The 21,414-nt window shown below is 35.2% G+C and overlaps 1 protein-coding gene across 6 annotated transcripts in view; it reads right to left on the bottom strand.

Moving 5' to 3' along the window:
• Positions 1 to 21,414, bottom strand: part of LOC112669509 (phospholipid-transporting ATPase IB-like) — a 178,051-nt gene that overhangs the window by 122,154 nt on the left and 34,483 nt on the right. For all 6 annotated transcript variants that reach the window (XM_049100844.1, XM_049100840.1, XM_049100842.1 and 3 more), the window contains 10 exons: positions 19,891 to 20,018; positions 18,716 to 18,827; positions 15,077 to 15,233; positions 10,786 to 10,913; positions 9,717 to 9,794; positions 3,738 to 3,826; positions 3,433 to 3,474; positions 2,544 to 2,619; positions 1,394 to 1,499; positions 710 to 792 (listed from right to left, as the gene is read on the bottom strand). In XM_049100844.1, the coding sequence (XP_048956801.1) occupies positions 710 to 792; positions 1,394 to 1,499; positions 2,544 to 2,619; positions 3,433 to 3,474; positions 3,738 to 3,826; positions 9,717 to 9,794; positions 10,786 to 10,913; positions 15,077 to 15,233; positions 18,716 to 18,827; positions 19,891 to 20,018 (999 nt within the window). The remainder of the gene's footprint in view (positions 1 to 709; positions 793 to 1,393; positions 1,500 to 2,543; positions 2,620 to 3,432; positions 3,475 to 3,737; positions 3,827 to 9,716; positions 9,795 to 10,785; positions 10,914 to 15,076; positions 15,234 to 18,715; positions 18,828 to 19,890; positions 20,019 to 21,414) is intronic.

Raw genomic sequence — 21,414 nt, 5'->3', positions numbered from 1 at the left:
ATGGGTGATGGGCACTGAGGGGGGCACTTGACGGGATGAGCAGTGGGTGTTATTCTGTATGTTAGTAAATTGAACACCAATAAAAAATAAATTTATTTTAAAAAACCTAAAAAAAAAAAGATGAATCAATCAGTCCATTCTGCTCAGGACTGACTGTCCAGTAAACATCCTTAATGACTGCATTATTACTAGAAAAAAATTAGTATGTTGGGCATCATGTTTACATTGCTTCACTTCTTCCCCATAATATCAAAAGCTGTGATAAATGGTCATCAAGACAAAACAAGAAAAATATATACATAATATACATTACATTACATGAAATGAAAAATTTAACATAATAACAACTCACCAAAAAATAGCTTGAAAATTTTTAATTTTTCATTAAAAATAGTATCTCTCTTGATGACCTGTTGATTGTAATTCTTTGGAATAGCTCACTTTTATTGAGTACTTTCTCTGCTCAAAGCACTAATTCTGATTACTTTACATATATTAACTCCTTTAATCCTCACATAAACCCTATGACATGCATGTTAAGAAAACTGGGGCAAGCAGAGAAGTTAAGGAATATGCCTGAGAACAATGGTTGAGAAGGTGAGGGAATCCCAGGTACTGTGATTCTAGAGCTCCCCCATTCAACTACTCTATTTGTGTCTCTCTGGAAGGGGTGTGTAAACCATGAGAAAGTGTTTAAGATACTACTTACAGCTTCTATGGTGACAGAGGTTGGTGTTCTTGTAGTAAAAACAAAACCAAGTTTCTTCACCCATTTCACTAAAGCTGCTTCATCTGTGAATAAAAAGTCTGTATTAATGGAGATTGACCAAATACATTAACACCAAATTTAATTTAAAACAGATTTCCATTCTCCAGCACTAAAATACCATGACTTTTTTTTTTTTAATTTGGCTTTTTTTTTTTAATTTTAATTCCAATGCCCTTATCTAGGGACCAGAAAATATTCATGAAAGAGGAAATTTGGCTAATAGGCCTCTTTCATCAGGAATAAGATATATTTACCAGTTTAAAATCCTTTCTTAGTACTCATTATAATTTTGTTCTATTAGCCATTAATAGAATCATCACAAGATGTTGCAATGCCTTAACCTTACTCCTGCTTAGTGACTGGTTTTAACTAAATGTTCTATTGAACCCCAGCTCAGAGAGTGCCCCCCACCAGCCTCCTTATGGCAGCCTTTGAGGGTATAGGAAGCAGGAGCCCCAGAGCTACAGAGCAGCTCAAAACTGCACAGTACCATGAATAGCCCTGACCCATGAGAACTCTAGGGAAGGAGCAACACAGAAACAATCCAGAGATCAGGGGCAGCATCACCTCTTCTCAGGGTGCACCACAGGCCGGGTGCTTTAGGAACACACAGTACCTACCTACCTGGGGAGGAAGCCTGGTAGATTATTTTATCTTCATCTCTCTCAGGAATAACAGTGTGGCACATGCATAATAGGGTAAGAAATTCCTTTATATAATCTTTTGTGGGCTACAAAAAAGGCACAAAGCTAATGAGTCTCTGCCAACACCAGTGACATAAGCGTTATATATAGTCTGCGATTAGTATCGACAGTGGGTTTTCACTTCAGGCACCCACAGAATCAGGCAATGACTAAAAACCATGTCATGCATTCAAAATGTGTTTGTAGAGTGGCCACCAAGGCAGGGACAGTGCAGGGCTGGGGAGGCCTCAGTGAATAAGATGATCCTGCTCTCTTGGAGCCTCTGTGCTCACTGGGGCAATGGGTTTTCTCAAAACTGAAAGAAACAAAGAGGGCTTGTCACAGAGAAAAGAGGGGCATATTTGAGGTAGGTGACCAGGAAAACAAAAAACAACACATCGAAGAGATCATATTTAACTTCAGACCTAAATGGAAAGGTTAGTTGGCAGTGTTCATTGACATGTGACTGTGGCACACACAGTCAAAGGGAAGAGCACTTCAAAGGCCCCAAGGCAAGAAAACTGAGTCATGGGTTTGTGAGCTTCAAGACAAGTGTGACTCCAGCATCTTGAGCAAAGGAACAATGACACAGAATGAGGTTGGAGAGAAAGTCACAGTAATGAGATAGGATTTAATCTGTAGGGGGTGGGGGTGCCAGTTCTCTGAAGGTTTTTAAGCAAAGGGAGGACATGTACACCTTTATGTTTTAAAAGATCACTTCTATTTTTGAGAAGATTTCAAATCAAGTGGATAAGTATCTTAAAATTGGTTAAGTGAAGATCTTGGTGACATACAATAGTACCCAATAGCTTAGAAACATTTAGAGACTTTCTTACAGAGATTGCTACATGGTAAAATAAAATGTTCTTGTATAATGTTTGGATTCATTCCCACTAAGTTTAGCAACGCACGCCCCCCACCCCCATGATAGCAGTACAAAATCCGATGTTTATGATATTAACATCAAAAAAATTTTTCAAGACTCCTTCCTGGCTCAGAAAATTATACCTTATGATAAACCATATAGATGTGTTAAAGTTGTGCAGCATTACCATTACCGTGTCAACTTTGAGTGAAAATAGCAGACTTACATGACCATTCTCAAAGTTCTGCAGTAATGTTGGGTCATTAAATTCGTAGGACTCTGTGAGGACAGAGGGTGACAGACTGAGGAAGAACAGAGAAGATTTGCTGTAAATAAAAGTTCCTGATGGTACCAGTCGGCAATCACATGGATCTTAAGCAAACACACAGCCCCTTGTCCTGTTTTCAGTAAGTTACACTACACAGTATATAGAGCTACTGCTGACCCTTGAACAACATGGGTAGGAACTGGGTGGGTCCACTAATACAGATTTTTCTTGTACAGTAAATGTATTTTGTCTTCTTTGTAATTGTCTTAATAACATTTCCTTTTCTCTAGCTTTATTGTAAGAGACAGTATAATATATATATATACACACAAAATATGTGTTAATCAACTGTTTATATTATAATCAGTAAGGCTTCTGGTCCAACAGGTAGCCTCTTAGTAGTTAATTGTGGAGTTAAAAGCTATACATAGATTTTTCAACTGCATGGGAAAAGTCAGTATCCCTAACCTGTGTGTTATTCAGGGGTGAACTGTATAATAAATATTTTAAGTTCTGTCCATTTATAATCCTCTCAGGCCTCAAGTTGCAAAATGGCACTAGAAAATGCCTAAATTAAAAAAAAAAGAAAATGTCTAAATCTGTGTTGAATATCATGTAGTTTAAGACACAGAGTTTAAGACAGAGTAACTAAAAAAGCAATAAATCAAAGTCTGAATTTTGGGTTCTTTGAATATCACATGGGGAGATTTCTGGGAACTGCCTTTGGAGGTCTGGGACAAGGGACAGCTGTGTTATACATCAGAACTCTAGTACTGATTTTTTTAAAAAGTCCATTGTGGGGGGGAAAGGAACATGGGCAAAGTAGAAAAGAATGTTGTCTAGTTACCTTAATTTTTTTGTATCGATATCACTTTTGTCTGACTGATTCCTGAGGAAAAATGAAAGAGGAAATATAATGGTTTTAAGACTGTAGCTATAAAATGCCTTAGGGATCCTAGCCACATATAAAAGCAGATATAAGCCATATATTTTTAACAACTGCAAATTTTCATTTAGGTTTAAGTTTTAATTTCATTCAGTTATAGCTATGTTATTAGAAATTCATATAAGTTTTGAAGTAAATAAAGGCTAATTAATTTGTTAAGAAAAAATGAGAATTTTCAACATGAGCATGGCAATAAAAACACTTACCCATATATTATACCTGCAATGGAACATTTCTTAAATTTCATAATATTGCAAGTGAGGGTTCCTGTTTTATCAGAAAATAAGTATTTTACCTAAATAAGGAAAAAATAAACATGATAAACAACATAAATATAAAATATATTTAGAGAGCAAAGACAAAACTAAGTTCTTTCTCTTGAAATCCTCAAAATATTTGAACTTTAAGGAAACAAGAAGTTCAATCTATAAGAATTCTACCTTTAAGAATTACACTTCTTTTAGAGATTCTATTCTCTGTTTTATACTACAGGTGAAATTCTATGTTAATATGCAAAGTAAATTTCAAGCCATCAAACCTAAGAAAATCAGAAGTTCAAGTTCATTTTTTTTGCCACAAGAAATTTCATCAAATGTCTCTTGAAAAAATTGAGATTTATAGACAGACAGATACACACATCCACACCCCAAAACCAAAGACACCATAAGAAAAAAATTACAAGCCAATATCCCTGATGAACATAGATGCAAAAATACTTGACGAAATATTAGCCAATCAAATTCAACAGTACATTGAAAGGGTCACACAACATAATCAAGTAGAATTCATTCCAGGGATACAAGAACAGTTCAATAAATCAGTCAATGGGATATACCACATTAACAAAATAAAGAATATAAATCATATGACCATATCAATAGGCACAGAAAAAGCACTTCACAATATTCAACAAAAACTCACAATGAAGTGGGACTAAGGGAAACAAACCTCAGCATAATAAAGGCCAGTATAACAAGCTTGCAGCTAACACTAAAGGTCAATGGCGAAAAGCTGAAAGCTTTTGCTCTAAGATTAGAAACAAGAAAGATCATCTACTCTCACCACTTTGTTCAACATAGCCTGTCCAGAGCAATTAGGCAAGAAATTTAATTTCTTCCAAATTAAAAAGGCATTCAAATTTAAAAGGAAGAAGTAAAACTGTCACTATCTACGGATGACATTTTACATATAGAAAATCTTAAAGAGGGCAGCCCGGGTGGCTCAGCGGTTTAGCAGCGCCGTCAGCCCAGAGCGTGATTCTGGAGACTCGGGATCAAGTCCCATGTTGGGCTCCCTGCATGGAGCCTGCTTCTCGCTCTGCCTGTGTCTCTGCCTCTCTCTGTGTGTGTCTCTTATGAATAAATAAATAAAATCTTAAAAAAAGAAAAAGAAAAAGAAAATCTTAAAGATTGCAACAAAACCCCATTTGAATTAATGGATTCAATAAAGTTGCAGGGGGCAGCCCCGGTGGCCCAGCGATTTAGTGCCACCTTCAGCCCGGGGTGTGATCCTGGAGACCCAGGATCAAGTCCCACATCAGGCTCCCTGCATGGAGCCTGCTTCTCCCTCTGCTTGTGTCTCTGCCTCTCTCTCTCTGTGTCTGTCATGAATAAATAAATAAAATCTTTTAAAAAAATAATAAAGTTGCAGGATATAAAGTCAACATAGAGAAATCTATTGTATTTTGTTTTCTTTTTTAAAAATTATTTATGAATTTTTTAAATAGACTTTTTTATAGCAGTTTTAGGTTCATACTAAAATTGAGTAGAAAATACAGAGTTATCTTCTGCACCCACACATGCACAGCCTCCCTTACTATTGATATCCTGCCCCAGAGTGGTACATCTGTTATAATGAATGAACTTACACTGCCTTATCATTATTACTGAAGTCGATAGTTTACATTATGGTTAACTCTATTTTTATTTCAATTTTTACTTTTATTTATTTTTCAAATTTTATTTAAATTCTAGTCAGTCAACATATAGCATAATATTGCATTTCTATACATTAATAATGAATACCAGAAAAAATGAATTAACAATTTCATTGACAGTTACATCAAAAAGAACAAAAAACCTAAGAATAAATTTAATCAAGAAAATGAAAGACCTATACACTGATGAGAGAAAGTGAGAAAGACACAAATAAATGGAAAGATATTCCACATTCATGCATTGGAGGAATTAACATTGTTAAAATATCCATACTACCCAAAGCAAACTACAGATTCAATGTAATCCCTATCAAGATTCCAATGGTATTTTTCACAGATTTAGAACAAAATGTATATGGAATCATGAAAGACCCCAAATAACCAAGGCAGTCTTGAGAAAGAAGAACTAAGCTGGAGGCATCATGCTTCTTAATTTCAAACTACATTACAAAACTATAGAAATCCAAATGTATGCTATTGGCATGAGAACAGACACATAGATCAATGGAACAGAATAAAGAACTCAGAAATAAGCAATGCACCTCTTATCAATTAATTTAAAATAAATGATAGGGACAGTACAGTTTCTTCAATAAATGGTTTTCAATAAATAAATGACAGTCTCTTAAATAAACTAGGCAACCATATGCAAAAGAATAAAACTGGACAACTTTCTTACACAATATACAAATTAACTCAAAATTGATGAAAGACTTGAACAGAAGAACCTGAAACCATGAAACTAGAAGAAAACACAGGTAGTAGCTCTTCGACATCAGTATTGGTGATGATGTCTTGGATTTGACACTAAAAACTAAGGCAATATGGAGCGCCTAGGTGGTTCAGTTGGTTAGGCAACTGCCTTCAGCTCAGGTCATGATCCTAGGGTTCTGGAATTGAGCCCCGCACCTTGTGCTCCCTGCTCAGCTAGGAGCCCATTATTTCCCTCTTCCTCTGCCTCTACCTCTCCCCCCAGTTCGTGTACTCTCTGTTGCTCTGCTCTCTCTCTCAAATAAGTAAATAAAATCTTTAATAAATAAAAAGCTTCTGCAAAGCAAACCACCAACAAAATGACAAGGTAACACAATGAATGGAAAAGAAAATATTTGCAAATCATATATTTGATGAGAGGGGTTAATATTCAAAATATATAAGAACTTCTACAACTCCACTACAAAATAACAATCCAATTTAAAAAATAAGAGAACGTCAATAGACATTTTTCCAAAGAAGACATACAAATAGCCAACAGACACATGAAAAGATGCTCAGCATCACTAATCATCAGGGAAATGCAAATCAGAACAGATAACCATCAGAACCATAATGAGACATCACTTCACACCTATTAGAATGGTTATTAACCAAAAGACAAAAAATAACAAGGAGCACCTGGGTGGCTCATTCAGTTAAGCATCTGTCTTCAGCTCAGGTCATGATCCCAGAGTCTCAGCATGGAGCCTGCTTGTCCTTCTCTCTCTGCACCACCCCTACCTCACTTGTGCTCTCTTGCTTGCTCTCTCTCTCTCTCTCAAATAAATAAATACAACCTTTAAAAAAAAAAAAAGACAAAAAATAACAAGTATTGGCAAGGATGTAGAGAAAAAAAGAACACTTATATACTGTTGGTGGGAATGTAAATTGGGGCAACCACCATGGAAAACAGCTTGGAGACTCCTCAAAAAATTAAAAATAGAACTACCATATGATCCAGCAATTCCACTTCTGGGTATTTATCGGAAGAAAATGAAAACACTAACTCAAAAAGATATATGCACCCCCATGTTCATGGCAGCATATGTACAATAGCAAGATGTCTGTCGATGGATGAATGGATAAAGAAAATGGTATATATATGATACATAATTATATACACACATACACACTTACACAAAAATTTAGCCATGAGAAAAAAAGAAATCTTGCCATTTGTATAACAGAAAAAAGACTTTGAGGGCATTATGCTACCTGAAATAAATCAGACAAAGAAAGACAAATACCACATGTGTGATCTGAAAAAGAAAAATAACTAAACTCATAATTACAGAGAACAAATTGGTGGTTATCACAGGCAAGGAGTGGTAGATAAGCAAAATGGGTGAGGGGGGGTCAAAAGGTACAAATTTCCAGTTATAAAATATGGAAATCCTGAGGATCTAACGTATAGCATGGTGATTATAGTTAATAATACTATATTGCAAGTTCAAAAAAAAATACTATATTGCATATTCAAAAGTTCTCATCACTAGAACTCTGTAAGTAATGTATGGTGATGGATGTTAATCAGATGTATCATGATGGTTATTTTCCAATATTTATAAATATCAAACCATTACATTTTCTTTTGTCTTCTTCAAACCATTATGTTGTATACCTGAAACTAATATAATCATAAATGTCAATTATACCTCAATAAAAAAGGAAAAGAGGCAGTGTTAAAGCATTTTTTATTATTGTAGAAAAATGTACTTGGATAGAATTTACCATTTTAACCATTGTTTAAGTGTTATTGAGCACATTCACATACAATCATCACCACCATCCATCTCCAGAACTTTTTCATCATCCCAAACTGAAACCTCCTACCAACTCAACAATACAGTAACTCTCCATTCTCTCCTGTCCCCATAGCCCCAGGTAACCACTATACTGCTTCCTGACTCTATAAGTCTATTTCAGGTACATATAAGTGGAATCATATACTGTTTGTCCTTTTGTGTCTGGCATGTTTCATTTAGTGTGATAGGCACAGTCTATCTATGTTGTAGCATGTTTCTGAATTTCATTCATTTTCAGGGCTGAATAATATTCTATTGGTATGTATTTAACATATTTTGTTTACTCATTTATCTATTGATGGACATCTTGGTTGTTTCCACCTTTTAGCTATTGTGAATAATGCTGCTAAGAACGTTTGTGTACAATACCTGTTTGAGTCCCTACGTTCAATTCTTTCATGAAAATATCCAAAAGTAGAATTGTTGTAACATGTGGAGTCCTTGGTTTAATTTTTTGAGGTTTCACCATACTGTTTTCCACAGTGACTGCATCATTCTACATTTTCACCAGTTTTACACAAGGGTTCTGCTTTCTCCATGTCCTCTTGAACACTTTTTGTTCTCTGTTGTTATTATTGGGTTTTTGTTTTTTTTTTTTTAATTGTTTTATAGTAGCCATCCTTTTGGGCATGAAGTGGTGTCTCAGAGTGGTTTTCATTTGCATTTCCTTAAAGATTAGTGATGTTGACCATCTTTTCATGTGCTTATTGTCCATTTACATATATTCTTTAGAGAAATGTCTTTTAAAATCCCTTGCCAATTCTTGAATTGGGTTATTTGTGGTTTTGCTGTTGAATTGTAGGTGATTTTAAATATATTCTGAATATTAAACTCTATTGTCTTCTGTTTTCAATATCACTGATTTCTGCTCTTACCTTTGTATATTACCTACATACACAACATAATTAATTTTTAAAGCTTGAGTTCCACAGGCAGTTTTATTATATTTAATTACTACCCTAAAAAGGCTAGAGTCAACTGACTAGGCAAGGTGGATAAAGTGATCTTTTTCCAACTGTCAACAGAAATCATATGTTCTATAGAATTAGTAAATAATCAGATTTTCATGAGCAGAAAAGTTGCTAGAAAGCTGATGGTTCCATCCTCCTTCATCTTTAGTTGTCCAAGGTAAAAAGGCTGTTCATGTTCTCAGATCAGTTATTTCCAGGTGTCAGAAACCTTCTAAAATAAATATTTCCTGAAAACTCACTATTCAAATGATACTACACAATGTAATCATAAGTTAGAAATCATATATGCAAATTACTGGTTATACTTATTAGTATTAATTAAACCCCTTCTTCATACCAGGTACTGTGCTGAGTGTATCACAAATATATTATGTCATGAAATCCTCCAGGAGCATGGCCACCAGTGCCAGGTCCCCAAGCTCCTGTGACTCCTGAAAGCTAACTGAAAATTTGAGAGCCAACTGAAGGCTTCCCTGCCTGCCTCTCCAGCTCCTCTATTCTTTCATAAGTACATGAATAATCTGCATTACTTCCATTCTACTTGCAACCCATGTTGCATTATCAATGTTTTTAACAAACCACACTTTTGAAGCTCCATATGGATATCATATTAACTATAGCCTATGGCTGAATTCAGCACTTTGACCTTGCACATGCTCTTCCTAGATCCACCTTCTTCAAAGTTCTTGTCACATACTCAGTCCCTGAAGAGACCCTCACCTGCCCAAGCTCTTCATTAAGGTTGGATGTTCTAGCAATGGCATAGATATTATTTTCTTTGTAATGCATATCTTCATCCTGCAAGAAATGAAACAAAATAGCAAAGCCACAGTCAGAACAAGGTTCAAAATTTCTTCAGGTGGACTGTACTACCACTGGTTTTCTGACATGACTGACACAAGAAAATTCAAAATGGCAAGTCTAGAATACCTAGAGAGTCTTGGGTGCTAGTTTCTCATATACACTGGCAGAGCTAATTCAGAGAGACAATGCTATGTAAAAACAAATGTCAGTATGTTGTTGGTTTGGTATTAGAAGACTTGGCTTCCAAATCCTGGCTCTAACTCAGATACTCTGTGGGATCCTGAGTGTGATTTGCAGCTACTACATCTACAAAATCAGAGCAATAGCACAGATCTCATAGCACTACCGTGAAAATTGAATGAGAATACACTTAAAAGCACTCTGTCTCATTTTGCGGTTGTTAAAAATAACAGTACCCTTCAAGTGATGGTAATTCATTGACATATGGAGATCATTTTAATGAGACATCTAGAAAAATTTTATTTCCAAGAAAAGTCTTTTAAAATATAACAAAATTGCAAACATACATTCAAATTGGAAAATTCAGTCACATGTTACTAAGTATTAAGTGAATGCATGGTTTTCACTTAAGAAATCTTTTCCTTAATTTGAAATGATTCTGGAATAGCTGTTTCTGTCACTCTTGCCAAGATAAATAAATCTATTATAAGTCTACTGGACCCTCCTCCTCTAGAGTATCTTAAATTTTAAGGAGCTATCTCTTTACAGTTGCTGCTAAGCCACTAGTTCTTAAATCTTTCCTCTCAGCTAGAAAAATATATTTTAAAAAATGGTGTCTTCAAGAGTGACAGAGAGAGGTACAAGGCATGGCTGAGTTAGGCTGACGCCAATGTTTGGCTTTCCTGTCAAAAGCACAACTGTCCCAAGGACTAGCATCGTGGTAAGATTATACTGATTTTTAAAACCGAAGCCACAGACCAACAAGAGAGAACTGTTTGTTAAACTTTCCGATTTCAATACTCACCCAGTTTATAAACATGGCCTGAACATATTTCACAATTTCCAGAGTGACCAGTAGACTAATGGGAATGAGATTGTGGTATAGGATGATGAACACCAATAAGTCAAACCCTAAGCTGTGGGAGCTGTAATCTGTGGGAGAAGATCAGAGGAAACATGTCACAGCTTCAGGCAATATCTTTATTCATCTTTGTTTGCATTATTACTTTTTAAAATTGTGAAAATTTCTCCATGAAAATTATTAGAAGCGTAATTAAATGGATACATCAAAATAGGTTTTTAAAGTATCAGTTAAGCACCAACTATGTAAAGGATGTTTGACACGTATCAACATACAAGATCTAATAAGAGTAGACCCTGCCCTCAAGGAGCACTGGATGCAGCTTGAGAAAGTAAGATGAGTCAATAATTACGGCACAATGAATTCCACAATAGCCTTGAACATGGAGAGTAGCAACAATAACACAAAGTGGAGGGCCAAGAGAGAGGGCACAGCAAAGTTTTGAAGAAGGGAGTTTGTTAAATGGAGACAATGAAGTGAAGAGAATTATGAAGATCTTTTATTTAGCTGGAACTATGTAGCTTGAAGACAGAAATAATTAATGATTTTGAAAACTCAGGGAATGAAGGAAAATGAAACCAAAAGGAAAAGAAAAAAAAAAAAGAATATACTTTGTAAAACCTAGTGATAAAAGCTCTTCATTAAGGTTGGATTTTAAAGAGATAAATATGTTTGAGAGAGTAGTTTTTCAATAAAAATTCATTCTAACTTCACAGAAATTTACTGAAAAATACCTAGAAGGTATTCAGGGGACATATACCTACTGCTTTATATATGTCATTCTGAAAACTTACATCTCAATCGTAAATATTAAATTTATATGTTGAGTTATGGGAGAAGGAGTAATAACTGAAAAGATTCCAGTTATAAAAACACAAATTGATTTGTAAAAGTTAATTAATTAAACACAAATGTGTACATATGGGGACAAAATTAAGTAATAATTTAAGTTAAAATTTTATATTCATTTTTCCTAAAAAGGGGGCACACTTGTGATTTAGAACAACAGTAGTTAAATACAGATTTCTAAATTCCATCAATTTAAAAGTCGAATTTAATTCACTACAATTTCTATTCAAATTGTTATCACTGTGAGTTTTCTAGCTTTCCCTTACTTGCCATGATTATACTTTTATACTTACTGTATAATTTTAAGATCATGAATTATTCTTCTAGGCATACTAGAGGCAGATATTATTATGACTGTTTTAATAATAAACAGTCATGAGACAGAGAAGCAGACAGGAGATCTTTAGTGCTTTCCTACATTTTATTAATTACTGAAAATAAGGTTATACTTTAGTTACCCAATACCATTTTCTTCTTTTGGATTAGAATATCCTGGGTAGAGAAATATAGTCCAGAGCCAATTACGGGTTCTCATTCCAAACAAACCACTAAGTTCCTCTATACTTTTTGGTAAAAATACAGAGTCTATTTTACTTTCACAAAACAAGGGACTGGACTAGAAAACTATACAGTTCTGCTTCTAAATATAAAATTATTTATTTTAGCCAAAAAATTACTGAGTTTCTATTATGAAACGGCACTGTTCTTGGAGTTAAAGATTACAATGCTTCCTGTCTTCAAAAATTCACAATCTAGCTGGGGGCAGGAGACACAAGCAATAATAATAAAACATGGAAATGGAATGATATCTATTAAGGATATTACAGAAGCCAAGAGGGTTCCTAATTAAATTAAGAGAGAAAGATAAGATATGGGAAATGCTACAGGAGAAGGTAATATCTCATCTTGGACTGAAATGAGAAATGACAGGTATCCAGTCAAGAAGGGACCAGAGACACTTTTGAGGCAGAAGGAAGGAACACATGATAAAAGGCGTAGAGATGCTGAAGCAACTGGTAGATGGAAGGATCATGAAAGAGAACAAAAGTTAGTCTTCTGTGAATAGAGACTAAGTATTCAGGAAGGGGTGGTAGGATATCAGGTGATAGAGTTAGGACCAGGTTATAAAAGTCCTGAGTGCCATGCTATGTAGATTTATCTTGACCCTGTAGGCCAGGAATCTACAGCCAGAGTGTAAATATTTTAGGTTTTTCAGGACATACAGTCTCTGTTTTTAACTACTCAACCTTGCTATTGTAGCGTTAAAAGCAATCACAGATAATACATAAATGAATAAGTACAGCCATGTTCCAATAAAACTTTATTTACAAAAGCAAGCAGTGGGGCATCAGGCAGTAGTCTACCAAGCCATTATAGACAATAGGATACACTGAAGCTACTGCATGTATTCTTAACTACTTTTTATCTACATCTTTCTAGAAACTGTATGAAGAATGAATTTGAGTGGAATTTGACTGAGGGCTGGAAAACCAGTTGGAGAATTGTAGCAGTAGTCCAGGGATGAAAAAGAGGGTGCACACAGAGAAAATATTGAAAAGATGAAATGAACAAGACTTTGGGACTGATTGGATGATGAAGACCACGGGGGTATGAGTGGAGAAAAGAGGAGGAAGCTGAGAAGGAGGGGTAAGAGTGACCTTTATGTTTCAGCTTGGATGATGGTTGGATAGCAGTACCTACAATTTACATAGAGAATACTGAAAATAGACACTGGTTTGGGGGGAAAAAGATGAATTTAGTTTTGTACATGCTGAGTTAAGAAGTCTACATGATACCTGGAAAGCAATATCCAGGAAACAATAAGTTAGTAATTCATAGAGTGATCTGAGCTGGAGGCAAACAGGTAGAAGACATCAACTGATGGATGGCAGTTGAGATTATTAGAGCGAGTGAGCTCTGTTAGAAGGATCTAGTTGGACAAGATAATCCCTAAGAAGCTGGTGAAGGTCCTTCTGCAGGAAAAAAACAATGCAAACATACATAAATGAATGAAATTTTCACAAAATTCTCAAGATTTATGGACCCAAGTTGAGACATTCTTGGTTAACCTAGGATCCTGAAAAGCACTAGTATTTAAAAGGTGGATCAATGTTTCTACGAATCAAATAGAGAAGAGTGGTTTTTTTTTTTAAAAAAAAAAAAAGACGGTGGCGTAGGTCCAAATGGATTCCACTTAAAAAATGACCATTGGGTTTGGCAATTACAAATTGATTCCTACCCTTGAGCCACAATTCCGGTAGACTGATTGAAGTGGCTTGCAGATGGAAATGGACACAAGAGTGACCAGGATGTAAGAAAATAGAAACAGTGAGGGTTGTGTCTTCTTTCAAGAAGTCTGATCAGAAGGTAAGTACAGGTCATTTGTAGGGTATGCAGAACTTGACACATTTTATCGACATCAAAATATCAGTATGGCTGTGTTTCAATAAAACTTTATTTTTGTAAGACTTTTGTAAGAATTTATATCTGTTTCTAAATAAGATAATATTCACAGCCCTGGGCTAGGGCAAATTAAATAAGCATATTTAAATTGAGATTACTTTTTTGGAATCACTGAAAATCTAAAAGCTTGAGATAGAAACTGAACAGGTACCATTTAGAAACCCAAACTGCATAAGAATGAATCTTTTATTTTTTTTATCCAACCTACAAAGTATTTATCTTAGCTTCTTTATTTTTAAGATGCTCCCAGACAGATCCTCTCAAGGGAAGTTAGAACAATAAAATCTCCAGTTGATAGATGAGAAAAGGCAGAAAGATGCATGATGGTTAATTCTGAAAACATGGAAAGACAGAAGTGGAAAAAAAAAAAAAAAGACAACTTTGAATGCCAAGTATCAGTTTACCTTTAAGTCTTTTGCTGACCTTCTGGTCAATTTAACCACTGAATCCCCTGTGGGGCCCCTTGTCCTCATTTTCTTGGCATCATTCATTGTATGCAGAGCACTGTACTAACCCAGTGAGGTGGGTATTATCCCCATTTTCGAATGAGGGAAGCCAAGCTCAAAGAAATAAAAAGCTTTGTCCAAGTTCTCCTGTTGATGAAGAAGTGGGCCTTGTCTGTCTGGCTCCCATCTCTTTCCTCTGCCTGTATCCTCCCTCTCCTTTATTCTGGAAAGCCAAGATTATGTGGAACTGGCAGAACAATGTCAAGAAGGAAACACTCGGTTTCTAAATTCATTAATCCTCAGCATCTCAGAAAACAAACAATAACAATAACAACAACAATAACAACAAAAAACCACCACCAGTTAAAACAAGGGCCTTCCCTTTCAAATAAAAACATGGAAACAAGTGTTTAAAGTCATTTTAGAAGCATTACAACTCCCCAAATGGTAGCTCCTTACCACCCCCAGACACTTACCTTTTGTCCCGAAGTACCAAGTGCCTTCTACATTCCAGAGTATGGCTCCCACGCAGCTCACCAGGGACATGGCCAGAAGCAGCACGAACAACACCAGGATCTGCACATTGGTCACCTTCTCAACACGTGATTTCTTGAGAGGCGATTTGATAGAATTCTGCAAAATAACACATGCACATGCACCAAAGAGAATGAAAAGCCATCAGAGGAATTATCATGCATGAATATTTTGGTGGCAGGAAGAAGTAAAAAATCCCAACAGGTGAAAAGGAGAACATATATTTTGCCAAATAACTGCCACGACTAAAAGTGTGCCACAGCGTTGAATGACATGGCTTCTCCACATTCAGTCCTTAAAGCATCTGTTACTAATTCACAAAGAACATATTCATGCAAGCAATCTATCAACTGAGAGTTCTAGGATATAAAAAAAAAAAATCAAATGTATTAAATCAGACAGTCTAGGTGATCTTTGGTACAGAACCCCCCCACCAAAAAAAAAAAAAAAAAAAAAAAGACAGTACTAATTTATTGGCTTTGGTATTTATAGTTTTTGAATTATTTCTGGTTTAAAAAGCATAGAAAGATACCTTTCAAAATATTCGAGATTTTACCAGTACAATAATTGCTCTGACACACGCATATTTTAGGGAAACCAAAGCTTTGGGTTAGGGCTGCATTGAGGGTTTCAAATAATAATTTTCTATTACCATTTCAAGTTTGCCCATAAATTCCTGATAACTGCCTGTAGAAGTCTACTGAAATGTTGGCAAATAAATGTACATTTAGTTTTTTAATATATAACACATAATTGGCAAGCATATAGATATATACAGATAAAGAGATATTTAACTTTTCAAACGCACTTTGCCAGATTGTTTGCCATTTCTACATTTTTTTAAGGTAGAAGCATAAATCTTCAAAATCTACAAGCTATGAAAATATGAGTTAGTAATCTAAATTACTCAACTTTTTTTTACAAAGCATAGGAATAAGATTTTTATGATCCTAGGTTTAACTTCATTAAGCATATTATTAGTGAATGTCTGTGCATGTGTGTGCACATAATTTAAAATATATATACTTATGTATATCATCTCCAAAGCAATCATGTCATTCCTCCTCTTTTGTTAACCTATATAAGTAATGTCTTCAAATGTTACACAATATAGAACAGATTCCAGCTAAGTGGGTTCTACTTAAAATCTTTCAGTAAGGAAATATTGACATTTACTAGTTCTTTCTTTCCTAAAGTCATGAAAAAGCCCTCTTTGAGATTTCCGCTATTCTGAAATGACACAATCAACATGTATAATACACATTTGCAATGATTTACACCCATAGAATAATGTGTTAGAGAAGGATGCACTTTCTCACGAGCTGCAGCACAGACAAGCCACACTGGGAGGATAATGGAGCGGTCTTCTTAAATTAACAGGAGGACATTGAAACCTAAGATGCAATGTTGTATAACCAGGTGTACAATTAAGTAATACAGCATAATAATTTGAAGTGTACTGTTGGAGGGTTGTCCATTTTACAACTGAATCATGGGTCATGATTATGTGGGTTCTATGTTGCCCTTGGTTCCCTGTCCAAATACAAACTTCTGTTTGTAGATAGTGTTTATATCATTTCTTAGTCTGGGGTTCTCAGTATACAGAGGACAAGGAAAATGTACATGTTAATGCATCATTGTGGGGTACAATCCAGGGCAGGAAGAATGGAGGAAAAAGAAAAGTGAGACAAGAAATCAGGAAGCAAACAGAGTGGGATGTCACTGACTGGTCATAGTTTTGCAAGAAAATGTATCCAGGTCCTCAGTCATGCAGCTCCCCAACTTTTCCCAGACTAGTCTGTCACCATTCCATACCTTTTTCTCTGCCATTTACAAGACAGTCACACTAAATTGCATTCCTCAATTGGATACATGCCAATTCTTGGTCTACTGCTCTCCTATCTGCCTCCCTTTTTTTTCTGAACCTCACCATGCCCTTGACACTTCCATGTATTCTATTCAGCCTTCAGGTCTTGCTTTACATGTTACTTCCCCACAAGAGCCTCAACATCAGGTCAGATGGAGCTCCTATGTAGACACAGAGCATCTTATACTTACCCCTCCTGAGTGACCTCTTGCTATTATTATCTTGACTATCTTTCTTCACACACTGCAAGTAACTCAAGGGCAGGCAAGTGCCCTTGAGCCAACTATACCCCCAAGTTCTTAGTACAGTGTCTGGCATTATATAGGTACTAAAGAGATATTTGTAGAATGAACAGTCCAAACCAAATGTTTTATTTTAGTGGATGGCATAATGGGTAGACTTATTGTCAAGTTACTTCTCATTAACAATAAACATGCAAAAAAGTTCCTACTCCAAAACAAAGTTGTCTTAAGGGATTCTTGAAACACAATGATTGATTTTTAGGCACACAATTTAGTGATTCAACACTTCCATACAACACCTGGAATACATCACAACAAGTACACTCTTTAATCCCCATCATCTATTTAATCCATCCCCTCACCCATCTCTCCCTAACGGGACTTTAAATAAAAACTTGAAAAAAATATGCTGCCTTTTTTATTTTCAATACTGTCAATGCTAGAGATATATCTTGTATTAAAAAAAGCAGCTATCCATGTTCACTGCAGCGATATTTATAATAGTTTCTCTCCCCTAGACTTTTTAATGTACCTATGTCATTTCCAACATTAAAGATTGGTTGATTATTGATTTCAGAGAGAGAGAGGAAGAGAGAGAGTGCATGCATGCACATGAGCAGGGAGAGGGGCAAAGGGATAGAGAGAGAGAATCTCAAGCAAACTCTGCTCTGAGAATGAAGCCAGGTGTGGAGCTCGATCCTACTACCCTGTGATCATGACCTGAACCAAAATCAAGAGTCAGAAGCTCAACCAACTGAGCCACCCAGGTGTCCCTCCACATGTTTATATAGAATGTAATTTTAAGTCTTCAATAGCAATTCACATAATATTCTGTACAGATTGATGATACTATTTTTGCCAACACAAAATGTTTTCCATACATTTATGTGTCTATATACATATTATTAAATATTTGTTCATTATGCAATAAAAAAGAAAGAAAGAGAGAGAGAGAGAAAAAGAAAGAAAAAGAAAGAAAGAAAGAAAGAAAGAAAGAAAGAAAGAAAGAAAAGAAAGAAAGAAAGAAAGAAAGAAAGAAAGAAAGAAAGAAAGAAAGAAGAAGAAAGAAAGAAAGAAAGAAAGAAAGAAAGAAAGAAAGAAAGAAAGAAAGAAAGAAGGAAGGAAGGAAGGAAGGAAGGAAGGAAGGGAAAGAAAGAAAGAAAGAAAAGAAAGAAAGAAAGAAAGAAAGAAAGAAAGAAAGAAAGAAAGAAAGAAAGAAAGAAAGAAAGACAATTGAGAGGAATGGTACATGATGGTAAGAATTTACACAGAACTTCTAATGTCATTTTGGCCAAAATAATCTTATCACAAATGGGAGGCATATAGACTGAAATGAAATATGGATCTCCCTTCAAACTTCAGGTTAGTAAACAGAAATAAGCTTCCTAAATTTAAGAGATAAATGCTAAACCCCTCACTTCATGAAAAAAGAAAAAATGTAGAGGTAATACTGTCATCACAAATTATTTTACCTGCATGAATTTGGTTTCAAATCCAGTGTAAACAACTATGCCAAGGACCCACTGAGTATTTTTAAGTTGTGTACCTCTTAGCAAGACCTGATCAGGCCCAATTGGAACAGGGCTAAAAATAAAGAAGAACATTTATAAATTACCAAAAATAGTTTTTTTCCTTTTTTTTTTTTCACAATGCATAGCAAGCCTAAGCTTTCATCTTATATATATTTCCTTTTGTCAAGTCCAACTGTAAGGGGAAGTAGCAATAAAACAAATGTGTTTTCATAGAAAGTACCTCCTTATAAAAGAGGATGGAAAAAATTGTGTTATCATCCATTTCTCACTAACCCAAAGTTATGTCGATTAAAATTTGAGAAAGAAAATATCTCTTATACCTAGAGAGACTACAAAACTTATTGTCAAGTAAGAAGAAGAATAAACACCTGTGTGCCAACTTGGTAACCTATAGAAAAGATTACACGTGGTCATTCAGAGCACACAAAACAAGCTCAGTCTGCCATATTTACCTGTCCTCCTCTGCTCCCGCACAGGCTGACTCATTATATAAAAGATGTTTCTATAAAAGTCTTAGGTGGAAGCTAAGTAGAAGTGGAGCAGAAATTAGGAAAAATCCTTCATCATTGTCAAACTGAATCCTTAGTGGGTTCTCTTCTTAGATGACTTTCAAAACCTTATTCTTCCCACTAATTGACCCCAAGAGATGTGCTAAGTGCTTGTATACAAAAGGAACTTGGACCAGACTTCTCAAGCCCTTCCATTTGCAGGTACACTGATTAAGAAAATGCCATACATTTTCCTCTTCCACTTAAGAACTCCTTTTTTTTCTTTTTATATCAATATACTGATGCCTCAAGTAAAAAAAAAAATGAAAAAGTATAAAGGTTTAGAATGTTACCAACCAAGAGAACAAAAACTTCCATATTTTCTGTTCCATTAAAAAAAAAATGTTTGGGGCAGCCTGAGTGGTTCAGTGGTTTAGCACCACCTTCAGCCCAGGGCCTGATCCTGGGGGCCCAGGATCGAGTCCCATGTCGGACTCCCTGCATGGAGCCTGCTTCTCCCTCTGCCTGTGTCTCTACCTCTCTCTCTCTCTCTCTCTCTGTGTGTGTCTCTCATGAATAAATAAATAAAATCTTAAAATAAAATGTTTGAGGAGAGAAAGATGATACCTTTCATCATTTAGATACAAGGTTCCAATGAAGGTATTGAAATGACGATTAGGTCCTTCACATTCTATTTTTCCAGATAGGCTTGACAATTGCCTTTCTGTTTGCATTTGAGCTGTTTCTAACAAAGCCTGTAAAATAAAGTCAAAGTTAAAAAAATGAAAATAAAAATTTAATGGCAAATTTCAATGTCTCTAGTAGTTAATAAAATAAAATTATGAAAATCAGGATCTAAAAATGTATTGCACTTAACAGATAATAAATAATGTATATCAAACTTTAACATAAACTTTGTTAGAAAACTGCCATACCAGAATTTTGCAAATAACTTTAATAAGGTTGAAAGGAGTAGAAAAGTTAAGTTTTCATCACCTCTGTATGAAAATAACACTTTTGAAAGTGAAGTCACTATAACCAAACATCATATCACATTTGATACATTTATGCCTTTAGTTGATGATGCTGAACTCTGGACCACGCTAAGAGCAGCAAGGATCTAGAATAGCGATTCCAGATTTTTGCATGCATCAGATTCACCTGGAAGTCTTGTTAAAATACAGATTGCTGAGATGTACACCCAAGGTTTTTATTCAGTAGGTCTGGGGCAGGGCACTAGAATTCACATTTCCAAAAGGATGGTGATGCTGCTGGTCCAGGGATCACTTGGAGAAACACTGACCTAAGGAATTTCTCATTGCAATAAGATGATCCCAACTTTCCAGAGAGAAAAAGTAGATCATCTTTGGGAAAACAAGAATCAAATTGTCATCAGTCTTTTTAACAGCAATATGAGATACAGGAAGACAGTGAATTTTTATTTTTAATTATCTAAATAAAAGACCCTTTAAATTTAAATGTTATATCTTCCCAAATATCAAACAAAGGCGAATATATAATGCAAATATTCTCAGGCATGCAAACAATGTCTTAGAGGTTTCGATGCTCAGAAACCAACATTGAAACAGTCTGGGATGAACTTCTGTTAATCAAAAGATGCCTTAAAGAAAACATAAGAGCAAGTTACCAACTGGGTAAGTGTCTTCTAGACGTTTGTAACACATATAACTGACAAAGAATTGGTATGAAAAATATGTAAAGAAATTATATAAACCAATAAAAATTACAAATATCTCAATATATAAGTGAACAAACCACATGAACAAGTACTTCCTAAAGAAAATTTGTATTGCCAGTAAGCTCAAAAACAGATGTTCAAGTGATATATTAATGAATTTAAAAAGAAAAAGCATTATTACGTCGGTAGAGGCTGAAAAAATTAGTAAAAGGCGTAAGATGTATTCTGGAAAAATAAAACTCTTAGCAAAACTTCACAAATTTGATAAAAAGCAAACAAAAAGCAACTATTCACACTTAGCTATAAAATGTTAAAGCATTTCCATGTTCGTTAGGATCAAGAAGAGACTAGGTTCTATCACCAAATATCTGCAACTGCTCAGGAATTTCTGGGTAATGTCAAAAGATAGGGGGGATTCTTTTACCCAAAAAAATCCTATCTCCTTGACTTAA

This window comes from Canis lupus, chromosome 25 (genome assembly GCF_003254725.2).
Source record: "Canis lupus dingo isolate Sandy chromosome 25, ASM325472v2, whole genome shotgun sequence".
Lineage (NCBI taxonomy): Eukaryota > Metazoa > Chordata > Mammalia > Carnivora > Canidae > Canis > Canis lupus.
Note: the sequence above shows the minus strand (reverse complement) of the source record. Positions and strands in the feature narration are given on the sequence as shown.